At 38.7% G+C, this 21208-nt stretch overlaps 1 protein-coding gene across 10 annotated transcripts in view; it reads right to left on the bottom strand.

Moving 5' to 3' along the window:
• Positions 1 to 21208, bottom strand: part of NFIB (nuclear factor I B) — a 176825-nt gene that overhangs the window by 66016 nt on the left and 89601 nt on the right. For all 10 annotated transcript variants that reach the window (XM_065661064.1, XM_065661063.1, XM_065661066.1 and 7 more), the window contains exon 3: positions 2912 to 2965. In XM_065661064.1, the coding sequence (XP_065517136.1) occupies positions 2912 to 2965 (54 nt within the window). The remainder of the gene's footprint in view (positions 1 to 2911; positions 2966 to 21208) is intronic.

Raw genomic sequence — 21208 nt, 5'->3', positions numbered from 1 at the left:
ATCCACAAACACATCCATTCTCTCTTTGAAACCATGTAAACTTTTAATAAATAACACTGTGCTAGCATAACATAAACGTTTAGATTCCAGGAACTTAATGAGTGATGAAGACAACAGCAGTGTTCGAACTCGTGTAAGTTCAGTTCGGTTCGGTTCAGTTCAGCTCATCTGTCTGTCTGGAATTTACATAGCTATCCCTGCAGAGAAGTGACTTTTACAACCCATCTCTCACAAAAGCAAGTTTCATTCTTTAGAAATATACCAGATGAAAGTTATAGAAAAATAAAACTTAGAGGAGGATATCCCTGGATCTTGATACAAAAACTACACACCGCTTTCTCCACAAGCTGCACCATCTTAGTACTGTATTATGCTATCAAAGTATTCAGTGTATTTTTAGGAACATATTGTAAAGAATTCCAGCAAGTACTCTTAATGTTCTTTTGTTTGGCAAGTGACATTACCCTCTCTCCATGGTTAAGACAGCAAATTACCAGACACCCTAAAGAATGCAACAGTCTAGCCAAACCTAGAAAAACCCACTTTTAACACCAGCAACTTTGCCAACTCAGTTTCCAAAGCCCTCTTCCTTGGCAATGTCTTTGAGAAGGTAGTGGCACACAAAGCTAACAGCACCTATCCCTTGCCAATGCCCTGGCTCCTTGACATACAGGCATGAGACCAAAACAGGATAGAACAAACCCTCCTGGCACTGCCAGTCAAAGTGCTCCTGGACTGGGACTGAAAACAAACCTCAGAGTGGATATCCTCTGAGGCTCTGACACAAGCGACTGCCTGGTTCTAATAATAAGACTCATGTGAAGTTTAATGAGAAAGAACAGGACAGCAGTCCTTTTCCCAGACAAGCTGAATGGAGTGCAACTCATTCTCCTGCACAGCCTAGAAGTCCTGTATTCTGCAGTCCCACAAACCTCAACACTTTCTCCCTGCCAGTCTAACTCCAAGACAGTACTACACAGGAAAGCTAAATGATGCTAGAAGTTCATGTATCCTCAAATATACAGATGACATTCAATTATGTCTCTGCTTAAATGAAGGGTTTCAAGGGAAGCAAAGCACGGCTTCCATTTTCTGTCCCTACTTGGCAGCAGATGAAGGAGTACTACTGCCAGCAGAAACTCCAAAGCATGAGAAAGTGTTATGCTCAAATTTCAAGTAGAAAGTTTCATGATGAAACCAGCAAACGGCTTTCTCTGCCCTTTATATCCCTCTATCTTATGGGACACTGGAGTTTGTTAAACATAAGGCAATCTTGCCTTGCCCCACAGGACTGCCAAAAGAAAGCTCTGTTTCTGGCAGTAATACTGCACCTCACTCGAGTAGCTTGGGGTTAAGATTGGACTCATTAGAGAATGTGATCCTCAGCAGTGAAATATGTACTTCCACCATTATCCTCCAAATGCTAATTGGTACTTTAGAAACAGAATTTTAAAACATGCCTTCAGCTTCCCAAACCCAGAGGATACAAAGGATCCTTCAAAATTATAAGGGGGTAATGTATTTGGATTTCCTTGCACTCACAAATAGAGATATTCTAAAACAAAAATAAATGCTCTATAGCTAAATGCTCCAAATTTTACAAAACTGTGATTATCTGTGAGGAAATTTTGCAGGCTTGGTTTAGGTGTAAATTTACCATTGTGCATTTTTAAACCTCTATCCTAAACAATATATGTCACAAATTTAATAGAGAAATAAAAGCCTACTCATAACATCCCACACGGTTTGGAAAGAAAGAGCATGGAAGCCTATAGCCAAAAACATATCTGCATCTTCCATTATATGTTTCTGGTTTTTATATTACAGAAATACAGCTTTTTGTATAATGATCTAAGATGGTTCTCCCACTTTCATGTATTCACATGCAACACACATGATGTTTGACGATACAAAGTATGATGGCACTTGATCATCTGCATAGTACAAAACTGTACAGCCACAATGCAGGCTGTTTCCCTTAATTTTTTGACAGATCCAGAAAGTATAAATATTTATGTATCAGCCCAGCATTACACAATTATTTTGTGGTCAGAGTGGGGTTCATTTTGCATTTAGGAAAAGAGCAAACTGAGTTAGTTGCAGCTTATTTCAAGAGAACCACTTCTGAGAAATTAAATCAGAAGATGCAGTATGACGGTGATGGCAGGAGTCACACCTTCCTCATTAAGAAGTGATAGTATGGCTGTCAGACTTGTTTATCTTACCCCGACAACACTTCTTGAAACAACAAAGATTTACAAGATTTACTAGCACAGCCCAATTGATTAGAAGGACAGCTCCATGAAATACAAAGAATCTTTGGTCTAAACAGTGTGGCACGTTTTTATTTTCTCTTTAATTTTTATTTCTAGAGAATCATTGAAAGGCCTGTTTACACTGACATCTCTCCCCAAAAGTTCCAAATGTCACTAGCATGACCCATTAACAATGTGTTCAAAAACTGTTCTAAGCTGATATGAGAAATATAATAAATGAACATAATTGCATTTTACAGTGCACATATAAAGAACTTAACATCTCAGACTTTAGAGGTAAGTCAGTTGTGTTTTGTCCAAGATAAAATAAAAATTATTTTTTATTTAAAAAGCATTTGAAGGCTTTTATAAAAGTAATTTGGGATATTGTCTCCTTACTCCTCTGCCCATTCTTACTTAAAAATTGTAAAAACCATGAAGCAAAAAAAGAATTCCTCAGATTAAACAAATGTTGATGAAACCGCAATTGAGTCATTGCCAGCTTGAAAGTACTAAAGTAATCACAGCTTGTCCTGATTATATGTACTTATGCGTGCAAAATAGGTTGCTGACCAGTATGCTCTTTTTAACTATTAACAGTAGTATCTTTGTTCTCAAACAATGTTAGATGCACATGTTCTGGAACTTATATTTACCTGGTGGATTCTTGGCAGGATCATTGTGGCTTGGACTTCCTGGTTGTCCAGAATCTATAAAGAAATGAAAGAAATGTTTCACTAATTTGTTTTGAAAGTATCTCACAACCTTTAATATGCTCCTTCAGTATTAGATTAATACTTAACTTTGTTCTTTAAAGGTCATTTCCCTGATTTTCTACATGAAGGCATTATTGAAGAAACACTGTATGTAACCCATTTTGTGCAGAAGCAGAAACATTGTGAAGGATGCAATGATCCTAATAACAGGAACTCATAGATGACTGAATAAGGACAAGAGAGACATTCAGGTAAACACTCAAGTTGTAAACACATCTACAAGGGTACCTTTTAATTCCTTTTCCTTCCATCCCCCAAACATAATATTGCACAATCAGCAAAGCAGAAGTAGTTTCTTCTGAAGCATTGACCAGAAAGATGTACTGGATCAGGCAACTAATGGCGCTTGCAGTGATAAGTCCTGTTTCTTTACACTTTCCTTTAAGCAGAAAGGCTTACATTGCTTCCACAGACTCAGGACTGCACTGAAGGTAGGACTGTCAATTTTACAATATAGGCTTTGTGTTCCTAGTCTGTGAGAACTGCCGTTGTGAAATGAAGATTATGTAACCTAAAAACTAACAAAATCCAAAACCTGTAGACTTCTAAGAGTGATACATGCATGATATGCACTTAATAAATCAAGAGGAGAACGCAATTTGATGTAAACAAACACACTAAATAATAACTTGTTATTCATAAATGCACTTGCTTTGAAAATTATCTACTTTTTGCTTCATTCGTACACCAATAATAAAATAATATAACAAAAACCTGCTTTACTGCAAGAAATTATTAGCAAAGTAAAACATGACAGACACTCTTGTACTCCAAGAGAATAGGAAATTAAATGAAACACAGCCATTCGTTCTGTATACAGGTATCTAAAACTGGAGCAGTTTTATAGTCTAAATTTTAAATACCATTTTTAGTAACATACGACCACCAAAAGATTGCATTTTAGCAATGCAGAAATTGCTCCTACCAAAAGGGCCCCAGAGGGAAGTCAAAGTTCCTGAATGCATTGCTGCTTACAGTGTCTAAATTAAAGAAAAAAATATTAAAAAAGGAGAAATGTACATATCAATACATATTTGTCCTTCAATCCTCATCACTTCTTAAAGCCAGTGTAGCCCTCAACCTAGAATGAAAGATTCCCTCCACCTGCTACAAGAAGTTCTGTTACCATCTATTATGTAGCTTAGCAAGCATAGCTTGACACACATATCTCTCAAACAGTTTAAATTAACACAAGCTCGATTCTACAGAATATTTTATCTATGATGGAAATCCATTTCACAGTGCAAGTTCTACTGAATTCATCTGTCACAGAAGACAAGCACCAGGGGATCTACCAGAGTACTGGAAGATCAAAGCACATATGAAAACCAGTCCTGATGATACTAAAAATGCAACTAAGTTTTCCAATCCTGAACGAAATCACTCTTTCACACAACAAAATACACACTGGATGGCGAATTTCACATGAAATTTCCTCTGTCTTCCTCTACTCTGGGTAGGAAGAATGAAGGGCAGGCTTCCAGTCAGATTCTGCATATCCCATGGTTTAGGCCCTTGGTACTCTTGAAAGAATCTCACTGTATGGCACAGTATGTAGCCATCCAGCATGCTTGTTTCTTTTCATGGTAAGACACAGAACATCCCTTTAAAAAATCAAATCATATTAATTTGAAAAGTCTATCAGCTATAAGAAATGCTAAAAATACAATGCTGCTCTGTATATGGACCTTCATCTGCATGTCCTTCCGGAGCTGCAATGGGAAGGTTCACCCTGCAGGGGGTGAACTTTAATATTGTTCCAACAGGCATTCTCTGCTTCTGCAAACTATACATATCATTATTGAAATTAAGATTATCAGAGAGGATTAATTTTACACAGCAATTGTCCTAGTGTAAAAATACTGCGGACATGTGGCTAAATGAAGTGTCAAATTGGTAGCAGCTGCACCAAACAAAGCTTGGACAGTTTAGCTTGGGGAACACAGAAATTTGAATCAGGATTACTGAGGCCTACCAGAAGATAGCCTTTGACATTTTCTTGTGTTAAAATTTACTAAAAAGATTCATGAAGTGAAGAATATTTTTCAGCTCTTGCACAGCAATTTGCCTTTACTACTGCTTTCTCATTTTCAATGTGGTCACTTTCTGAATACAGGATTTAAAGATTGACAGTGCTTTAAATATTTCTTTTTTACATCATAGTAAGAAACTCAGTAAACAAATGTCCAGTTATAGAGATAAGCAGTTCACTAATTACTATAATTTGAAAGTCAGACTTAGCTTTATGTTTACCACCTATCAATCACAATTTCTACAAATTGATTCTCACAAAGTGTTTTAAGCAGTAGATGCTACTAATATATTCAGCGGGTTCTCAATGATCTTGAGAAAGCAAAGAATCATTGAAAGCTGAATATGAGAAGCAATTTACCTAACTCTTCACTTAAAGCAGTTAAGAAAGCAAAAAAGTCATATTCTGCATGAGAATTATCAGCCTATGTAAATCTGCACTTCAAGCACAGAGTAGCATCTCATTCTCAGGATGAAAGACACAAACCTGAGAATGGCCTGTGACCATGCGATTCTCTTACCAGTGTCAGTAATCATTAAGCATTCTCCTGATTCGATTGGATGCAAATAGCCTTGCAAAGTGCAAGAGAACCATGATAATTATAGGAATAAATTATATTAATTAATTTATAAGCAGAACATTGAATTAAAAGAGACATCGAAGCAATGTTCTTCTAAAGAGGAAGTAAGACACATTTTTGGAAAGCCACAGAAACTAAGGAACCAAAAGACATGCTAAGACACTTTAAATCTTTCTTTGTCCTCATCTGCACAAGATCATTAATTAACAGCATGAGTCCTGAGCTTAAAAATTGCAGGCTTTTCTTCCAGCATGGTGAGGAAAGACATAAGCCAGACTCATTGTCTGTCTAGCTGTCTTTGCATTCAATTTTCCCACCAAATAATTCTGTGCACATTAAAAAAAGTACATATACACTTCCTAAGCTGGAAGTTGTAGCAAAGCTGTACAGGTGAACTTTTGCTCTGCAGCAAATAAAACCCCATAATGTAAATGTGATATAAACATTAAATTTTCAACATTGTCATTTATGTAGCTCTCAAATATAAGTCCCCTTCAGAAACCTGCCTCCCAAACTTTACTGTCAATGTGTTTTTCTTGAAAAAATTCTTCCACACAGATCTGAGAAGTACTTATTTGCTACAGAGCAAAAGCTCACCTGCACGTACTACTTCCACGGAATGGCTTTCATGTACACCTCACAACTACAGTGTGCATATCTTCTGCTCTGTTCTTTTTGGTGCTGACTGCTCCAACAGTCAGTGGCTTGATAAGTTATCGTCCCATGGATGAACAGCCTTTCTGTTGAACATACGATGAACATACCAATCTATCTGGTAGATATTCATGTAACTCTGGTATAGTTTATGTGTAATTTATTATGATTCAACATGGCTCCCACCAGGATTTTCAAATTCTTCATCTCAAATGGCTCTTTGTTTCAGAAAATCCTATAAAAGGACGAGCCAGAAAGCTGGTATATTTTATATTGAATTGTTTCACATATTTTCATTTCTGGGGTCAATCCCAGTGAATATCTGAGTTCAGTCAGTCCTCACTGCAGCCAGTTAAGTAAAACTGACTACTGTGGCCTGCTACTGGTAAGAAATAAAACATCCATTTCCCCTGCTGTACACTAGAAGAAAGGTGCTGCCGTGGTACATCACTCGGCTTCATAAGGTAGAGAAGAGGGAAAAAAGCCGACTGTTTGCCATCCAGTGAATGTCAAGATGCTCTCTTGGCACCACCTTGGCTTTGACAAGCAGGAGCAGGAAGAACACACACCCCAAAAGAGCCAAGAAAGTTGCACTGCTATTCACCAGCTTACTGAGGGATTTTTAGTATTGCTCACCTCTGTAGTCATTTTTCAGCTCATAAAAGAGGATACTGTTTTTAAAAAGTAAGTTATGCTATACCTCCCTTATGCCCCACACTCTATAAGGAATTTTGATCTTAATGCTCTCTGCATTAGCTTAATGTTAAAGGCCTTGAAATATAAATAGAGGCAGAATCTAAAAAAACACAAAAAAACAAAAAAACTTTCTTAAGCCATGTCTTAGAAATAAGCGGATTCCCCATAGGTTTTTTACCAACCAAATAAACTTTCTCCATGGTTTCACTGAACACAATTCACTCTTCATTTGCTACAAGCTAGGCAACAGCCTTTGCACTCAGTTAATCTCAGCTGACAGACACTAATTTAATCATTCACTAGCATGTAAATACATTCTTGTTCTTTGATAGCCCATGATTTGGGTATGGGGGAGGATAAAAGACCAGAGACTTGTGGTACCATGTATCAGTTTGCTGCTGTTCCAGCCTTCACATACCTATACAGCATCTGACTTGACTACTGACAGAGTCACTACCACGAACAAGAATCACAACTACCTCCCAGACTGCCATCCGTCAGGATTACATGATCTGACACCACAAACTTGAGTCAAGTGGTTGTACCCCTGAAAATCACGGGATTCCAGGACTGGGGTTGGTCTGGTGGGGACCTGGGTTTCCAGTCCCAATGCCTTCCAAGAGAAAGCTCAGCTGTGATTCCACACAGAATCACAGAATCACAGAATCCCAAGGGTTGGAAGGGACCTAAAAAGATCATCTAGTCCAACCCCCCTGCAAGAGCAGGGTAACCTACAGTACATCACACAGGAACTTGTCCAGGTGGGCCTTGAATATCTCCAGTGTAGGAGACTCCACAACCCCCCTGGGCAACCTGTTCCAGTGCTCTGTCACTCTTACAGTAAAGAAGTTCTTCCTGATGTTAACGTGGAACTTCCTATGCTCCAGTTTACACCCATTGCCCCTTGTCCTATCACTGGATATCACTGAAAAAAGCCTAGCTCCATCATCCTGACACCCACCCTTTACATATTTGTAAACATTGATGAGGTCACCCCTCAGTCTCCTCTTCTCCAAGCTAAAGAGACCCATCTCCCTCAGCCTCTCCTCATAAGGGAGATGTTCCACTCCCTTTAATCATCTTTGTGGCTCTGCGCTGGACTCCTTCAAGCAATTCCCTGTCCTTCTTGAACAGAGGGGCCCAGAACTGGACGCAATATTCCAGATGCGGCCTCACCAAGGCTGAGTAGAGGGGGAGGAGAACCTCTCTTGACCTACTAACCACTCCCTTTCTAATGCACCCTAAGATGCCATTTGCCTTCTTGGCCGCAAGAGCACATTGCTGGCTCATGGTCATCCTCCTATCCACCAGGACCCCCAGGTCCCTTTCCCCTTCACTACTTTCCAGCAGGTCAACCCCCAACCTGTACTGGTACATGGGGTTGTTCTTCCCCAGATGCAAGACTCTACACTTGCCCTTGTTAAATTTCATCAAGTTTCTCCCCGCCCAACTCTCCAGCCTGTCCAGGTCTCGCTGAATGGCAGCACAGCCTTCTGGTGTGTCAGCCACTCCTCCCAGTTTTGTGTCATCAGCAAACTTGCTGAGGGTGCACTCAGTTCCAAATCACATTTGGCTGTTCAGGGCCTTACGAAGTCAGGGCATGAAACCCTGCAAGGATGGAGATGGCCCAACTCCACTGCTGGGCTGTCCCCACAGGGAAAAGACTTTCCAAATCAACTCTTCATCTTTCAAAGACTTTCAGAACATCATCATGATAGGAAAGCAACATGGCAACAAAACTCCAAGATATCTCCCTCTCTTACAAAGTAAATAACGTGACCAGCAAAAGCCCATAAAGCAAATAAATAATTTAATCTGTGTATGTTAAACCATCACCATTAATTATTATTTTTCTAATTTTACTACACTTACCTTCTACTACTTACATTATTTTACCCTGACAAAACAACTGATTGGATTGATAAACTTACCAAATAAGTTTAATGATTTCATTTTGCAAAAGTAATGTCTTTCACCGTCTACCCTTTCTATAGCTGACGACCCTGAATTATTATACAATTTTATGACCATTATTCACCCTAACTCCAGCGATACGACAGTTTGTTTACAATGTAAATGAGCTGAAAGTGTTTTATTTTATTAAATATTCATTGAAGCGATGCTATAAACATGGAAATGGAATTGGTGTGACTCTTGTTTTCACCTTATGTTAACTTGAAGTAGGGGTTTTTATTTTCCACATTTTCACAGATCACTACATTTAACAGAAATACTTTCCCTGAAAATTTTGGCTAACTGATTTCATATAATGAAATACCAAAACCTATCACTTTCTTTGCTAAAGAACAAGTCCTGTGAGGAGCAACTGAGGAAACTGGGGTTGTTTACCCTGGAGAAGGCTCAGAGGGGACCTAATCGCTCTCTACAACTACCTGAAAGGAGGCTATAGTGAAGTGGGGGTTGGTCTCTTCTCCCAGGTAACAAGAGACAGGATGAGAGGAAACACCTGAGGTTGTGCCAGGTGAGGTTTACACTGGTTACTAGGAAAAGTTTCTGCAACGAAAGGGTATACCTAACTGAAAAAGACAGCAAGTATCAGAGCTGCTGATGCCAGAAAGCTAGGATATTGGTCTGTGCTGCCCATAGCTTTGTCAGATAAGTTTTAGCCTAAGCAGACCTGCCATTTCAGGAAAGCCTTCATGTCTCTGGGAGACAGACAACCCAGCAGGCAGAAGCTGGGCTCTGTTTTCATTTTGGTTTGAACCTGTTTGCTCTGGAGTGGAGACAGCAAGAGCTACTCGTCCATTGGCCATCCCCTTTCACCATGCTCCGTGTACCCTTCCACAACAGACAAGCTCACTTGCGGCTGGCACAACAGGGCAAAGCCACACCTTTTAGCTGAGAGCCCATCCATCCCACCCATGGGGCACACTTCCCAGCCCAGCAGCGGGGTCTGTGGCTGGGAAGCATCACCACGCTCTGGCTGGCTAAGGCCATGCCACTGCAGTGCCTGCCACGTGGGCTGGCAGGGAGAGCACATGATGGTTTGGGGCAGCACAGGTCACGACAGGCTTCGCTTCACCTCCCCTTTCACCAGCACTCTGATCTGCAGCTGCCAAGTCACCGAACCAGCCATTGTCAAGACTGTGAACTGTTCTTCAGAGTGCTTTAATTAGGTAAATAAAAAATGGTAATTAAATCAACATTACGTAATGTGTTTCTGATTTGTAATCTCATTTAAATTAATTAACTGACTCAGTCCTTGTTTAGTTTTTAAACTGTCCTAGTTAAGAAGTGGAGCTCTGGAGTAAATCCAGTTTTTATATAGTTGAAAGAAATTCAAGGACCTAGAAGCACTTACCAGAACCAAAATAGCAATAAGCATAGTCAGCTTTTCAGCTTTATGTCCCATGCACACAGCTATCTTTTTAATTTAAATTCTCTTATTTGTTTATGTAAAATAAATCACAACACTTAGTTATCCAAAATATTTCTTATGCAATTTATAAAGCCATATGTTTCTCATTTTGAAAACCGAACAACTTTCTCCAGCTGTGTTATAAGTCGTACATGAAATATATACGTTTTCTATATATATATGTATGCACACAAATGCGTGCACACGCACACCTTTTTAAGTTAAGAAAAGGGTTATATTTTTCATAGCCTGATACAAATGTTTCACATACTTCATAATATTAGCTAAGCTCCTTTTTGACATGTATGTTAAGAAAAGACTTACATAGGTATCTTGCCACATGTGGATGAATGTGAAACAATGAAGTTTCTTTCCAAAACTTGCTGGATTCAGTAGGAAAGGATGAGATATGAACACTTAATTTTATCCATCTGGAAGATACTGTGGATACTAGTTGTAGTCAGAAACATTCAGAAGTTGTTCTTGGAGACCGAATACCTTTTTACATGAAGGTATGTAGCATAAAAGGCTTTTATTACAGATTCTTCAGAAAATGAAAAGCAAAAGGTAAAACACAGTGAAAGACTTATTTGAGTGTTTAGAGAAAGAAATTGTATGATAGACCATATTAATGAAAAAGTTCACATTTGCATGTAAGGAATAGGAATTTCCTTGAGTATACCTTCAGCCAACTAATAAACTGGCCACTTCATTGGCTAATTTGTTGAAAGACAAAGGCTGATGCTCACCTTTCATGCAAATGAGTATTACTAAGAACTTCTGCGCAGATCCTGGTTTCATGGAAGTCAACATGAATTTTACCCATGCACTCAGGATTTCATTTTCTGTTGTATTTTAAGGCAGTAAAGCAAAAATATTTCAGGAAGATAAAATACACATTTCCACTAGATAAGGCAGCACTTTTAGGCATGGGATAATGATGACATGACTACAAAAAAAAAAAAAAAAATCAGTTTTGTTCAACATGGGTCTCAGCCAAAGGTTGTTAAAATCAATGGAAAGTTGCTCCAGCGAGCTTTGGATGAGGCACTTCATGGTAGATTACAGTTTAAAAGTACCAAAAAAAAGCATAGTTCAACAAATACTATAGGGTAGAACTGCACTTTTTTCTTCAAAGTGCACTGCATTCTCCACTAAAATATACAGTAAGAAAAGCCAGATTCTTGTGTCTTTCAGAAAGTTACACACTCATGCTACTCTGTAAGTCTAAAGCATCACCTGACAAAGAACCCACAAAGTAGTTTACAACTATTAGTAGAGGCTCATGAGGCCTCTCTATTAGTCTGTAGACAGAGATCTCCTAAAACACTAAGTATGCCACCACACTATACACTAATTGAGGCAAATTAATGGCAATTAAACTAAAATGTTGAGGGTTTATATACCATGGAAATTCCAAAATCAGACTAGAGCACTGCAGTGTTTAGAATTTTTTCAAGGCATCTAAGGGCAGCATGAGGAACACCTCTGCCATCAACTGCAACTGTGTCTAGTAGCCCAAAACAAAATTAGGATTTTCTCTGAAATAGGAGGGGAAAGGCTTAACGATTTGACAACCTAAGCATCACTGCAGTTTTTCTAAATACTATAACATTTACCAAAGAATATCCTAATTTTGATCTATTATCCACAATGCTACCACAACTATGTTTTCATTTCAATTAATTTCAACTTTATGACTGGTGGTAAAACATGACTTAAAGAATCTGGCATACACCAAGACCCACAAAGTGATGTTTGGTTTTGGTTGGTTGGTTTTGGTTTTTTTCAACTGCTGCCCATGCACTTCTGAGCATTTCTTGAGATCGCCAGTTGATGCAATTTTTAAAAACTGGGATATTAATTTACATCTAACAGATATGGGGCATAAGGAATGCCATAGTTATGTGTATCCTTAAGTAACATATGTTTTTAACATAGCTCATGCTTATGAAAGCTATGCTTCAAAAGGCAGTATACACACATAAATTTTAGGTTATGTTACTGTATTCTTTACAAAGTGGATTTCATTCCATCTGCTGTAACCTAAAAATTCAGATATAAAATATGCACCACTTTGCATGTCCAGATTCCCACACACATACTATTAAAATGAACTAACAGTGATGAAAGATTAAATCTATCAGTGGGTACTAAGTCACTAAGCAGGTAATGTACAAGAACTGGCTGAGAAAAATCACCCTGCTTTTTCATACAGGTGGTTCATATAGTTGACAGAAACTACACGTGTGTTTACAGCCACCATGTTTATTGCCCAGCATAAGCAAGTTGGTAATAAATGAGTAATGACAAGAAATAATGCCTAGAGTACTGAAAAAACAGTGATAAAAAAAAAAGAGATAAAATCTGATCGCTGCACTGATTTTCTGCCCACTGTGACCTTTTACAAAAGGTAAAAGTTTGAAGTACCTTAATACATGATGTGCCACAGGAAAACTTCAAATATAGAACTGACTAACCCAAAGAAATATTTAACTAACCCAGATTTGGTTTTGGGCAAGGATGTTTTACACATCAAATTCTTTCTAAATCATGTAACTAAAACAAAACAAACAAAAAAACACCCCAACAACAACAAAGAGTATCCTGGTTTAAAACTTGCCTTTCCATTTTAAACAAAGCCATTTTAAAGAAAATTTGTCCCACAGATTCCCCACCTCCCAATTAGCAATAGTACTGCCATTGCAATCATTTGGTCAAAAGCTTTAAAGTATATATTAAATCCTATCTGATCATGCTCATAATTCTTTCTTATTTCACCACATAATTCTTTCATTAATATCACACTGGAGCATCTGTTAGTTCTGTAACTGTCACTGTATATTACACATCTGTTAGTTCTGCAACTTTCACTGTATATTACACATCAGCATATCTCTCTCTTCTGCTAATTTCTAATCTATTAAAATCATCTACACAGGTGAAATTCACTGGCATAGATACAGTACCAACTTCAGTTCTGCAACCAAGATTTTAAAATATGCTTGCTGGTTCAGTATACAGGAGAGACTGCTTTTGCTCTCTGTATTTCAATTTATTTACTGAGGCTGGTACACGTTCTTGGGTACCTAAGGATACTATCTACTTGGAAAAAGGATACTACTTTTTTTTTCTAAGAAGAAAAACCAAACAGATGCATGGATTCAAATTCCAAGGCTTTTATTTTTACTGCTTGCAACTTTTTTTTTTTTTTGTTGTTGCTTTCTTTGCATGAGTAAAAACTGTTAATTAAGTAAAAAAAAAAAAGAACACCACCAGCAACAAAAAACTTAACTCAGATTCTTATTGAGCCTGGTAACTTGCCAGTGCCTTGAACATTATTTAAACATCCAGAGCTTCTAAGGCTTGTTTTCTTACCACTGCTCCACCACAGCAGGACCCTGAGAAAGTCTGGTTTGGTCTGTAGCTACGGAAAAATGTCCTTCTGCAAGTTAAAAACTTTCTACAAGTTTTCTGAAAATACAACAGAAACTCAAGTTTCAGTTTGTGGCAGAGAGCAAAAGGGGTTGCACCACCCATCAGATCCAAGACATGAAGCCTAAATGAGTAACCTCAGACATTCAACATTTATGACTGCAAGAATTACATTCTTATTGAGGGCCCTTTTTTATTTAAAAAATAACTTTCTGCTGGCTGAAGATGTAAGATAACACTTAATCCAAACAGTCCTTTCCGTTTTAATAAGTTTGTATATTCATGCGTCTGTACTTGTGTGTGTGTGGTGAAATTATAAATGCATTTAGCTTCACTTTATCCTACTTATAGACCAGTATTTCGGGCTTTGTAGAGAGGAAAGTCTAAAATGAGTTAAACAGATTAACTCTCTTGTGCACGACAGAAAGAACAGGAATAAATCTGAACAGCACCTGCACAACAGCATTCCTTTTCAGTAATATTTCAGATTTTTCTAAAAACTTTATAGCAAAAAATAGCAACTTATTACTTGCACTGTCCTTCTTTGGGAAAAATTCTAATCATTTTCCATCTTGTGCATCCACATAGCAGGCTGAAGATTCAGTTTAACATCTTCTTATGTATATTCAATCACTTTGACAGCTTTGCAATATATTTTTCCTGAACAAATAGTTGAAACTCGCTTGACCTGAAAGAGTTAATTTGAGACATAGCATACTGCACAAGAGTTTGGTTGTATGCGTTTTAATTATAGCAGACGCTTTGGTGAGTGATTTCGAGGAGACGACAATATTTTAGTGCAAACCTGCAAGCCTCTCAGTTTTTGCCTTACTTTCACCCCTTCTGGCTGTCTCTGTCCTGCACAAATACACACGCACACCTTGTGCACTATGAAAAAAAAAACATCCTTACTGCTCCCTTTCTATCCCAGACTCCTTCCATTGTGGCTACTGCCAACAATTTAGAGCAGCGTAAAGTCAATCTTTCTGTGCTGCTTGAATTTGGAAAAGTGTGCACTGCCAAGACTAGACTTCATTGAGATCAGCTGCAGTAATTCTGTTTCCACACGCTTGCTAAGATTTGCAAATGAGACCAATTGGCTAGTTAGACAATAATCTTTACCCTTATGAACAGTTACAAGTAAATCTCCCAAGCCTCAAAATGCTTTTATGTTTTCAAGCAGTCTTCCAGAAGATGCTGTATATCTGAATAACAAACAGTATCCCTTTAATGCCTACTTAAAAGTGAAACATGAACAACAATAGAGCCTTTTCAGGACAGAGGTATGATATCAGTAACGGCAAGAACATGAGAAAATCCAGTTCTCTCATGAAATTCACCTTGGCCTAGGGCTGTGTTTCTCCACCCAGTGGGTGTGACTGACAGGCAAGCGTTGCTGAGGGCCCACTAGTCACACCTCACACTTGCAGAAAACAAACCAAGAAAACCTACCACTGATTCCAGGATGCAGCAAAACTAAGAAGCCTGCTCACCAACCTGCCCCAAGGTTTTCCCAGTCCCCCTCCTACCTGAAGCTTTTCCCTACCAGTGTGCCCTTTTCACATGCTCTTCTGTTCACTGGCACCAATGCATGTCCACATGTGGAAGAACAGGGGTTTGTGACCTGCCCACAGCAGAGCAAGGCAACATCAGGGCTGGCAATAGAGAGTACCAGCAGCAAAGCAGTCACCAGAAACAAATAATTCAGCACAGTTTTTGGCCAATTTTTCCAAAGTGATTCTGGCATTAGCCTTCCTATATACACAATTGTTCAAAATTAAGTTTGTGTAACAAAGTTAAAACATGCCCCCTATCAAGCCAGTTTGTCTGCTGGAAGTTTAAAGTCCCATGTCCCCCCAGGAAACACTAGCATTACTGTATGGCCCCTTTCTTCTATTTTAATCAAATGAACAATCAAATCACTTCCATATGCATAGCTATTGATAACAGCACGATGTAAGCATTCAGGAGATGGAAACAGCACATGAAGACAGATTGCCATAACAGTAAGAATAAAACTAAAGCTTTACACAAAGTTTAGTCTACAGGTTACCACAGTTTGTTAGGCAGTATGTGTATGTATATAGGAGGCAGCCCAGAAAACATGAATCCAGGAAGACTGTTGAGCTCTCAAGCCTACACTGTTTCCCATACACAACTTGGCTCAGTCACAGAAAGTTGGGTATCTTTGCGCAGCAGTTGGGTATCTCTGCACAGCTAAACCATTTCAAACAATATGCCACAGCCTAACATCAGTTCGTGTAGATTACAGTCAATCACATGAGGATCTCTAAGCAAAGGCATATGTCAGCACCAAAATGATAGCTGCCTTCCTAAATTTATTAGCATAAATCCCTTATAATCAGCAGACGCAAACAATATAATCAGTATGTTGCAGCATTAAGGGGAAAAAAATAGCTATCCTAGGCCAAACATACATAATAAAAATCATGTTAGGGAATAAAATTTATTAAGCAGTAAGTCATTAAAAAGATGTGCAGTGGTTATGGGGCAAAGCAAAACAAATTCCCTGGACTGTGTATTTCCATGAGATTAATTAGAGAGAACCTATCTCTACTATGTGTTAAAAAATACTTTTTCCTATGTTTCTAATACTTCATTCAAGTGTTCTCACAGACTGCTGAAATGTATTCTTCCAAAATCTTTTGCACTCTCCGACGAAGACTGGAATGGTTTAAATCATTAGAAGGCCAAGATATATTCTTAGCCCAAATGACAAACTCCTTACTGTCTTGAAATCTATAAAGAAGAAGTTTGTGCCTCCTAGGAAAGACAATCTCCTTCTTACAGGGGCTGCAGAACAATTTGAGCAACATTTACAGCCTGAAGACCCTTGGATCAGATGGCTACCTGTATTCAGTCCCTGCTAAAAAATTAACGATTGATGACCTGAAAGGGACAATATATAAAACTTAATTTTGTTCTTGTTCATACATAAGCATTCCCATAGTCCTTTCTTCTGCAGGGCAGATTTCTCAATTTTAAGATCACAAGATAAACAGCAGCAATTAAAATCATATTGCTAATTTCAGGCATTCTCAGCAGTAAGCTTTCTGAAATAATCCACAAAACCAAACTCTGTGGAACCTCTGCATCAAAGTTTGTTTCAGGTATGTGAGAAAATTACTATCCCCACTCTGACATTAAAGAACATCCAAAATATTCACCAACAAAAAAGCAAAGCTATATGACTAGTCCACTCCTTCACTATTACTAACGCTCTCTGCTTAAGGGGCAAATACAGTTAGCAATGTGTAAACCACAACCCAGTGAAGCACAGCTGGAAGGACAGAGGCACACAACCTCTGTCCTTCAGAATAGACAAGTAATGGTAACAATTGCCATCCACATTTACAGAGGATTCTTCTGTTTCATTACTAAGAGCAGAGGGCATACATGTGAGTAAATTACTCCCTGGTATGCAATGAATTCAGAATATGTGGGTTTGTGTGTGTGGAGCTAGAAGTGGTTGACCACAAGCAATATTTGACTCTAGGAAGCGCACTGTTATTCCATTAACAACATTGGCAGCCTTTTTACCCAAGGTCTAGGTCTATAATTAACTTTAGGAATAATACTGTATATGAAATTGTTAAAGATTTACTATAAGATAACTTGCAACCACCTGTATAAATGAACAAAACAATCACCACCAAATTCTTTTCCCTACTTTCTCTTTGCAGTCGCTCTCTACCTTCCTCCCCCCACCACCAAAGGCCTGGGAATACTCCTCAACACTGCAACCTTCTCAGTGTCCAGGAAGATAGTGTAATTAAATCAACTAAAGCCACTAGGATCAGTACAGGTTTCTTGCTCAACTGAGTAAGACGACACAGGCAATCAATTTTAGATTATGAAGGGGCCTGTTGCTGAAAGAATCACTTTTTTTTTTTATTTATTTCTTGTTACTTTAAAGAAACATCCCCTCTGTGAGGCAGGGGTGAGGCCGAGCAGATGATGAACAAAGTGAATAGTCTCTTTTGAAGGCTGAAATACGGAGCTGTGCTTTGCAACCTGGGCTTTGATGAATCATCTGAACAGGTTTCCCCTACAATCATGCATTTTTACAATTCATGGCAAACAGTCATGTTGCATTTATGGCTACAATGTTTAGTCAAACACCAGGAGATAAAAGCATTAGGTGAATACCATAGTCACAATAAGAAATATTAAAGAAATAGAAGTGGTAGATATATTTTCCAGCTTCAGCTTCACAAGTCAAAAAGAAGCTGAACCAAAATCAGATGAACAAATTTTGTCTGGGGAAAAAATGTTTAAAACTTTTCAGTTCAGGAGTTTTCAGATTTATGCTGGTGAAATTTAAGTGCTGAACACCTACATATTTATTATTATAATTTCCCTTAAGCTTTATTTTCTTAGTAGATAAAACAAAGTCACAGATATCAATGCAGCTGCAGATCCAGCTAAAAAAGAAGTTGTAGGAATAGTACTCAACTCTGAAGGAACTTGACTTCCAAATACAGTAAAATTACAGGAGTAACTAAAAACAAATTGGGTAGTGGAGGGGAGAGGGATAAATCCACAAAACCGAAAACTTCATTGTATGTATTTAGAGCTTCACATTGCACTGAGCTTTATTCACAATTCATCTTAAAATGCTGAGTTTTCATTGCCTCTTCAAGCAGTTCACAAAGTTGTAATCCATACATTTGTACTGTTAAATATTTCTCTGTATTCCTGTCTTAGATGTGTGCTGCCTACTTTCCACTTAGCTGGATGCAGAATAGAAAAAAAAATACAAATGTTGGCATAGGTGATTTCAAGCCTTAGTTGTTTGACCTTTTTGTATAAGCTTTTGGCATCTGTGACTTGGCAGGCAGAGTACAGGCCAAGCCAGGACAAAGAGGAAGACAGGAAGCAGAAAGCTGGCCATGTCTCCTTGGCAGTCAGCATTGCAACAGGGTGAAAAACCACATCATTGCCAAACCAGAAACAGTGGGGGAAGCCCAGATAGTTGGCAAGTCACATACAGCTCTATTGTACATCCTAAACACTAAATGCCTGATAAACTTAAGTGCTATGCCAGAGCCTAATCTATTTAAACTGTCTTTTGCTGTAGAGGGGAATACTTCATTTGTCCTTGTTTATGTGTTTTGCTAAGGAACTGGCACAGTGTTGTTATTACTATCTAGGGCTGGCAGGTTAAAAGCTTGCTGTTACTATATGCGCATGAGCTTTCAGCATCTTTCTAAAACATCTTCTAAGATAATGCTACAGCAGGGGATCTCCATCACACACACTCATCTGCCCTCAACTCCCACTCCTGAGCATCCAAGCATTTGAGCACCCCCAATATACACAGCACACAGCCAACTGACCCAAGCTGAATTTACCTCCTTGAAAATATTTTTCTAATTCTTGCCACAGCAGTTGAGCAAGACTACTTAACTTCCAGTGTTTGCCCAAACTTTAGGCAAAGATCCAGCTTCCAGCCTAAGGTCTGGGATGAGAGAATGGCTCTGAGCAAAAGTGGCTATCAGCCACCTCTGCATCCTCCCAGACCTCTCAATGGAGAGATGCTGTTTCAGGCTTTGTGGTGGGTATCGTTCCCACCCCAGCTGTGGGATCAGGTAGGTAAGTGCCAGCACTGTGCTCTGCAGATTGCTGCAGTCTGCTACCTGGGGCAGTGCAGCAGTGACTACTGGATACAAAGGCAGAGGTGGGAACCACCCAGGCATTGGCATTGCCAGTGTGACCAGGTGGAGGAACAGTACAGATGTTTCTTACATCAGTTAGTGAGAGCTCCTTGCACTTACAGTGGATCATGAATTGCAAAGAGGATGTGGCAAAGCATGGCACACGTTGCTTCACTCCCAAGGAAGGTGTGGCTCCCAGGTGGAACTGGAGATCTCCCAGAGCGGTACACAAACCCAGCTGTTCAGGAGGCTTATTGATAGACAAAACACAAGAGCTATTTCCTTTCCAAATACCACCTGTGCTCCTGTAAAGCCTTTTGCAATTTATACAGACCTTTTTTATGAATTTCCCATTAAATTAGTGTTGTCTAAGGTGGCTGATAATTTGTTTATAGGTATAGAATGCATTTCTCTCTTTCTGCCTTTCACAACTTTCATTCCTGTGGTCAGGCTTTTATTATCTTGACAACCTATTTTATTTTAAGGAACACCAATGAATTACACAGCATCAGTTTTCTGAAATGCTGATTCTGCGTATTGGCTGTGATCAGCATTCTCACAGACTTCTGTGGCCAAACAGATGAGCGAATAAGGATCTTGCTCATTAAATGGCAAAAATCTATTAAGAAGTTTCATTTCACTCCTAAAAGCACTCTGTTCTCTGCTGAGAACAGAGCACTCTGTTCTCAGCGCTCTGCTCCCTCTTACATTTTAATCACAGCAATAATGTTGAATAACTGGACCCCTAATTAAGGGGATAGCACTTCAGAAAAACAGCCAGATAATCCCAATTTATCAGCAAGATTGAATTATTGATTAATTAGTAGAAAGAGTAAGGAGGCAACCAGTTAAAAGTAATCATCACTTCCTACAATAGGAGTCCAAAAATATGTGGTCACAAGGGACAAGAAATTTTTCTGAATTCCTCCAACAACCAATAGTGTGGGATCCCATCTGTAAACTATATTCTCTCCCTCTCAGTTAATATTTATAACCCAACAGGTTACAGAGGCAGAATTATCCTTACAGCCTGACCCTAGCTTATGTTGTCAGTGTTTTAACATATGCTTTTGCTGACTTTCTTCAATTAGCTTTTTAATATATCACTGTTGTTATGTTTTATTACTTACTACCTAATCACTTTTATGTCTACTATAAAAAGGTAAATTACTTTTTTAAAAAAGTAATTTAACATTAGTTCAATGAAAATTAGGAATGAGAAAATCAATTGGAAGAAGCCTTTGTTTTGTGATGGCCTTTTGCTCACTTTTAGAATCAAACTTCCTAGAATTCATTAAAAGCTGAAGTATGTTCACTCATTTGCTTTTGGATCATAATACTATGCCTTCAGCGATGCACACAAATTTCATCACTTGTATCTACTTTCATGTCTTCCCTCATTTTAAGTTTAAAGTAAAAATTCTTCACCAAGTCCCCAGCAACTTTCTGCACATCAGCTGAAGAAACACATGAAGACACTTTGGTGCCCTTTACCAGTCACCAACCTGCCTTGTGCCACCACCTCCTGGCCCCCCACACATGCAAGCCAAAGCTCGACACTCTGTGGGGCAGAGACCATTGCTTAGAGTGCTGTGGGACAACCAACGGCCTTTCTGTTGCTGCTGCTGCATAACTATTGACAAGTGGCTTGGCCTGCAAATACAAATGCCAATATGAAAGCAGACAAGATAGCAGTTCCTTGAACGCTAGTCCAAGCTTCATT

Source organism: Lathamus discolor, chromosome Z, assembly GCF_037157495.1.
Source record: "Lathamus discolor isolate bLatDis1 chromosome Z, bLatDis1.hap1, whole genome shotgun sequence".
Lineage (NCBI taxonomy): Eukaryota > Metazoa > Chordata > Aves > Psittaciformes > Psittacidae > Lathamus > Lathamus discolor.
This window is presented reverse-complemented; position numbering and strand designations above follow the sequence as displayed.